This window comes from Hippopotamus amphibius, chromosome 8 (genome assembly GCF_030028045.1).
Source record: "Hippopotamus amphibius kiboko isolate mHipAmp2 chromosome 8, mHipAmp2.hap2, whole genome shotgun sequence".
In the NCBI taxonomy this organism is placed as follows: Eukaryota; Metazoa; Chordata; class Mammalia; order Artiodactyla; family Hippopotamidae; genus Hippopotamus; species Hippopotamus amphibius.
The window spans coordinates 113440305-113446847 of NC_080193.1; the positions used below are offsets into that span (position 1 = coordinate 113440305).

The 6543-nt window shown below is 35.0% G+C and overlaps 1 protein-coding gene across 4 annotated transcripts in view; it reads right to left on the minus strand.

Annotated features, from left to right (window-relative positions):
• PMS1 (PMS1 homolog 1, mismatch repair system component) overlaps positions 1-6400 on the minus strand; it is a 108805-nt gene extending 102405 nt beyond the window's left edge. For 3 of the 4 annotated variants that reach the window (XR_009055073.1, XM_057745201.1, XM_057745202.1), the window contains exon 1: positions 6203-6400. Coding sequence is in view for 3 of the 4 variants with exons in the window: in XM_057745201.1 (XP_057601184.1) it covers positions 6203-6239 (37 nt within the window). In the remaining variant the exon portion in view is untranslated. The remainder of the gene's footprint in view (positions 1-6202) is intronic. The other variant, XM_057745195.1, reaches the window with a different exon arrangement.
• Positions 6401-6543: the final 143 nt, after the last annotated feature.

Consider the following 6543-nt stretch of genomic DNA (forward strand, 5'->3'; position numbering starts at 1 on the left):
AGCAACTGAATTTATAACATTAAGGTAGCTAAAAAATATTCCTGTGTTTTTCTTCATTTTAAAGTTGATCTCAAAAGGCTTACATTTTTGGCACAGACTTCAGAGATAGAAATCTGCCTCTAATACAGGCCTTCTGCTGTTTTCCCTACTTTCGCCCTTCAGTGTTTTATAGATATTTATTCAATAGATATTTGAGGGCCCATTCCATTGTAGGAATTGTTTTAGGTATTGTGGATATAGTTTGTAGGCAAGACAAACCAAGTCCTTTCCCTGATGTGCTTACATTCAAGTTGGAGAACAGATAATAAATGACTAAACAAATAAGATTATTTTACATAGTGATAAATGCCATGGGGAAAAAAAGCCAGTGAAAGCCAGGGAATCCTGCCTCAGAAAAGTCTGTCCTAAAGGTCCTAACTAAGGTGACATTTAGACACAGATCTTCCTGATGTAAAGGAGCAAGCAGTACAAAGATTTGGAGAAAGAGGCTTTCCAGTACTTGTGATGGCAAATATTAAGGCTCTGGGGCAGGTGTGTTCGAAGAGAAACAAGACTGTCCTTGTGCCTGGAAAGGAGTAGTAAGCAACGAGAATAAGCTCAGAGAAGTAGGTAGGGATCAGATCAATATAGGACTTTATAAGACCAAGGTAAAGAACAAATTTTATTCTCAGCTTGACAAAGCCATTGGAGAGTTTTGCAGAGGAGAGTAAAGGGATCTGGGGTTTTTTGTTTTGTTTTGTGACAGTTACAGGCTAATCTTGAAAATAAACTTGGAATGGGAAGCAGGAAGAATAGCTACTATAGGCAAGAGGAAGCTCAGATGAGGGAATTTGCTGATGCAGTGGTGAGAAGTGGTCAGATATGGGATATACTTAGTAAGTACAGCTCACAAAACACTGATATATTGAAAGTGAGTAGGGGGAAGGGAACTAAAGTGGCTCATAGCTTTTTGGCCTTAACACCTAGGTGAATGGTTAAATGGTGAATATGAAAACTTCTCCATTTTACAAATTTGTAGAGTTTAGTGTAAAACAAAAATTTTTTTTTAAAACAAAATCTATAATTACTAATATTTGGAACAAAATCAATTGCTGTGCTATAATTGCTCCTAATTTCAAGTCAGGACACATATTATCAATTTCTAAATAGGCATGAGCTCAGAAATGCTACTAATTTTAGCATTCACTGGGGACTCTTTCCTGCAGCAATTATTACTGTGGAGTTCCAGTGGTGGTTTTCTATTTCCCTTATTCCTTCTACATGTATTTATTGGAATTCTTTTGTAAGGAAGATTTTCCCCTTTTCTTTATTTATTCAGTCATATTATGGACTCGGGTATTTTATTCTTTGGTTTATAATCCATTATAATCATTATTAATTTGTTGCTCAAATTGTCCTCCAACTTTGACCATTGGCAATTCCCAATGGAACTTCCCAAGTTAACTCCTGTGTTCTTTTGACTTGCCCCATCCTTTACTTTTTTTTTTAAAGCATAAAATGGTAATTTTTAGGTTTATGTCACTATTGGCTATTAAACTAGAAAGATCCTGGGGGGCATAGCTATCTCCTTACCCTAAATCTTCATTTACCCTCTATTCAATTTCATTGATGCCTCTATTCAGTTCTGTCTTAACACTAATAAAGGAGGACTTACAACTTACAATGCTGCATTTTTGTTACGGAATTTATAACTTGTTTTATATTAAGCCAAAATTTAATCCTTATTCTATATAACTTCAACTAGTAAATTTTTAAACTGTTATCAACAGCACTGAATAAATATTATCAGAGCCTTCACCATTTTCCATATGATAATGGTTTCAAATTTCTCCCACTTTCCTAGTAATTCTGCTCTAAGTTGCAATTTATTATTATATAGCACTAAGCTAACTATAAGAGGTGATAGATGTAATGTCACTACAACAGTACCACTTCCCTTGTTCTGGATACTTTTTATTTTTAATGCAGCCTATTATTTTAGCTATTTATTTTATACTAATGAGCATATCACTGATTCACTTTACAGTCACTAAAACCTCAAGTCCCAGCATGTAGTGCTGTTCAGTGATGGCCTTCCCTTCATGTACTTATTTAATGGACTTATTAAACCAAAGTCTAAGATTTCTTATTTTTCATATAGATCCCCATGTTGTTAGATTTTAGCCTATTGATTCATTTTGTCTAGCTGAAGTTGAATCTTCTCATGCAATATATTTCTCTTATATCTCCTATTTTAGTATAGATCGCCAGTAAATATGACTCCAAAATACCCTCATGCTAATCCTGCAAAAGACAAATGCAGCAACCCAGTATAGATCAATGCAGTTTAATAATCTTTCTAACAGGACAGATAGAAAAGAGTAATTCCCAAAACAGTTACATGGATATTACATATTGATGTTGGAAATGTAAACAAGTTTAGTACTGGGAAGACAGGTCTAAGTAAAAGGAATTTTTTGAGTAGTACTGGGCAGGGAAGTAAGGTAGGTAAGAGAATAGCAAAGATAAGTCTTCATTCTGCTTGATGTCAAAAAGTAGTGAGATGTCTCAGATTTTTATTTTACTCCCTAATTTCAGTTCCAGTTAAAAATGATTCAGCAGATAGTTTGTTATATGAGGCTTAAAAGTTTTTGTTTAGCTACAAGTGAACGCATAAGAATTATAAACATCAAATTTAGAATACTGAATATCTTGGGTATACAATACACAGAAAGCTCAACTGTATTGGGTGATACTTTAGCTCTTAAATTAGGTGTTGGGTTCACAAAAGTTGATTATATTATTCTTGATGCTTTTTCATAATCTAAAATATTTCATAACTTAAAATAATTTAAAAATAGTATAGTAAAAAATATATTTGGATTTTATTTTACATTCAGTACACTAGTGTAATTTATTCTATTTCTTGACTCATTCAAGTCTTTAATAAACTAATGGTTATGAAAGTGACTGAACCTGTAGCTCTAAAGTTCTATATAATTTTAACCTGGCAGATTAGCCAATTTTATTACTATGTCTTTTCACTCTAACTGTATAGTTACATTGATAAAAATAAATTCTTCTCAAATTCAAGTATTTAAGTAAAGAAACTACATCATTAACACTGTAGAATGAACTCTTTTTAAAATATAAAATATGAGAGGAATTTTATAATATATAATTTTTCTGACTTTCCAACATTGTAGTTATAAATTTTTTGATAGCACTTTTCTGAAAAACTTGCAGATTTTGCAGAAATTCTGTATTTTGACCATATTATAAAGAAGATAAGCATGCATTATTTTCTTCATTTTGTAATTTTTAAAATGGGAACAGAAGAGCCAGATGATTTATTGGCTACTGCCCAGGAAAATACCAGTATACCAGCTACTACATGAAAACCTGATATAGTGATTCTGTTTTGAAACATTTGTCCCTCTTTTGAATTATCAAACTCAGGCTTCTATCATGGCACTTAATGGTCATAAGGAGTTCACGGGAGCAACAAAGAAATTCACCCTCTCCCTCTACTGCCAAAAAACATAGACCCCACACACTTGAAAAATAAGATTATCTGAGTATAGCAATTTCTCAAAAAATTAAACAGAATTAACATATGATCCAGCAATTCCACTTCTGGGTATATACCCCAAAGAAGTGAAAGCAGGGACTTGAAAACATTTGTACAACCTATGTTTATAGCAGCACTATTCACAGTAGTCAGAAAGTGGAGGTAACCAAAGTGTCCATTGACAGGTGAATGCATAAACAAAATATGGTGTAAATACACAATGGAATATTATTTAGCTTTAAAAGGAAGAAAATTCTGGCACATGCTACAACACTGCATGAACCTTGACGTTAATGCTAAGTGAAATAAGCCAGTCACAAAAGGACAGTACTGTGTGATCCCACTTACATGACATACGTAGTCAAAGTCATAAAGACAGGAATAATGGTGGTTGCCAGGGGCTGGGATGAAAGGGAAATGGGAAATTAGTGTTTAATGGATACAGAGTTTCAGCTGAGGAAGATGAAAAAGTTTTGAAGATGGATGGTAGTGATGGCTGCACAACAATGTGAATGTACTTATTGACACTGAACTGTACACCTGAAAATGGTTCAAATGATTTTGTTAACATATTTTAACAATTTTTTAAAAGCAGTAAATCTGTAAAAAGCATAATCGTTCAGCAAACAAAATAAAAATATCTTCCAAAGATGACACCTGATTGATGGTATTACCATTAATGAAAGAATGTTCCGCATCAAAGAAACTTTAAAAAGAGAAAGGCAAGTGACTATTTTTAGCACAGTTCAACCTATTAAGAATATAAGGCAGGTATGTGACTCAGGCAGAAAGGGGTGCATCAGGCCTGAAATATTAGCCATTAAAAGCACCAAACTCATTTCTATTGCTTCCATTCTTTTGTGCCAAACAATCTGGTTATAATTTGGATTCAGCTTTCATTGTAATTTGATCAACAGAAAAGGTGAGGATCAGCAAGCTCAACTATCCTAAACCCTTCATCATTTCTCATAAGTTAATACATTAGCATTATGGTTTTTATATAGCAGTTTCTTAGCAAATTGAGTGTGTGACTCAGCACTCCAGAGTCCAATCACTTCCAAATCTGATAAACCAATTTCAACCCTAGAAACAAATCAGATGTTGAAACTCAGTAATCACACCATGGTCCTGCTAGATTGTGGATACCACCTTCCCCAAGTGACTTTCCTCTCTTAAAGCACATTTTACATAATGCTATATTGTTACTGCATATAATTAGACTCAATTCCTTAAAAATAAGAAATGGATTTCATCTTTGATCTCTAACAACTAATAAACTGCCTAGCACAAAAGAAAGAACCCAATAAATATGTGATATGTGAAAATGAAATCCAATTAATAAGACATAGAGAATGAGTATTGTAAAGATTCTTATATAAAGTTTTCCTCTAAAGTTTACAAATGGAAAGCTAAGCAACAGCAAAGACAGAGTGAACATAATTAGATTAAGAGCTCTCAATTCAAGTTGAAGTTACAGTGGTTAGGCCATATTTTCTCAAGAATGCCCATGAGTGTGGCATTCAAACCATACGATGTTATCTGCATGAAAGCCCAGACAAGCCCCAGAGAGCATGCCTTTCCCCCAATAACTTCTCCAGTACAGTAAAAAAACATGGAAGATTTATACCTTCACTTTCCAAAAGTGAGACTGGTGTAGTGCCATTTCATTCTGCTATCCACACAATCAAACAAAGAAAACAACAAACAAACACCAAAAAACGAATAAAATGTCTTCCTGGGTCCTAAAGTTCAGCTCTTTCACTTAATGCAGCATTCAGACTCAACACCAGCCAAGAGTGCCCAGATAAGGATTCTACTGTTGATACTACCAAACACAACAGGGATAACTCTTCACAGCACAGGAGAGCATTAGGACAATGTAATTCAAGTTGCAAGAAAAACACTGCCAGATGGAAATGATTTTACATTCAGAATAGATCCCAGTGTATAAGAGAAAATAACTCCTGACCTATCACGTGCAATCAGGATGACTAATTTTCCTCAACCTTTAGGTTTTCAGTTTTCTTTTTTCTTCTGGGTCAACAAGGCATCCTAGGGAATATATGAGCTATTTAAGAAAATAGTGTCAGTTAAGAAAATAGACTCCGGAGCAGATGGCCTGACTTCTAATCCTAGCTCTGCAGTTACTAGCTGCGCAACCTGCAAATCACGCAAACTCTGTGGTCCAGTTGTCTCAACTGTAAAATGAGGACAGTAACTACCTCATGGGATTGTTGTGAGGATTAAATAAATTAATCTGCAACAGTGCCTGGCACATAGTAAGTGCCACTTTATTGTTAATTATGGTTATTGTTGTCACATAAATGAAATTTTTGATAAACATAAGTTCTACCTTAAAAATTCTAATTTCCTTATAGTTATAAATTTACATGCCTGGTAATTATGAATTACATACCTGCCACTAGACCATAACTGTGACTTCCCTACCCCATACCAAGAGCTTCACACCATTCAAGGCACAGCTACACGTGCCAGGCCTGTCCAAGCTTACATTTATAAAGTCCCTGCTCAGTAAAATCTTAGCGCCTAGCAGGTTAGAAGAATAGATTGGGATAAATATTCAAATGGTAGCAAGTTCACATACGAATAAAAACAAAAAAAGACTGAAGCAGGTAAAATAGGAGTACATACTATGCGGAAGGTTGCCTCCAGAGTAAGCAAAGACCATACTTTTCTCACAGTGGCGTCCAAATTCCAGCCTAAGGCCAAAAACTTTTTTTCTTTCAATGTAGCGTAGTGTTTACAACTAAATGCTATGTAGTCGAATCTGTGTTCGGTCTCCGCTAGATCAGTCACTAGCCCTGTGACCTTGCAGAAGTCTTACAAACCGGGGCGAATTGCTTGAGCGCACGCACAGCCTCTTGGGCAATGACAGCTTTTGTGCTTATATTTGCTTCTAAGAGTGACGCCCTCTAGGGGAATGGTTGACCCTGGTGACCGGACGCTGGCACTGTGTTGATGACATCACTTCC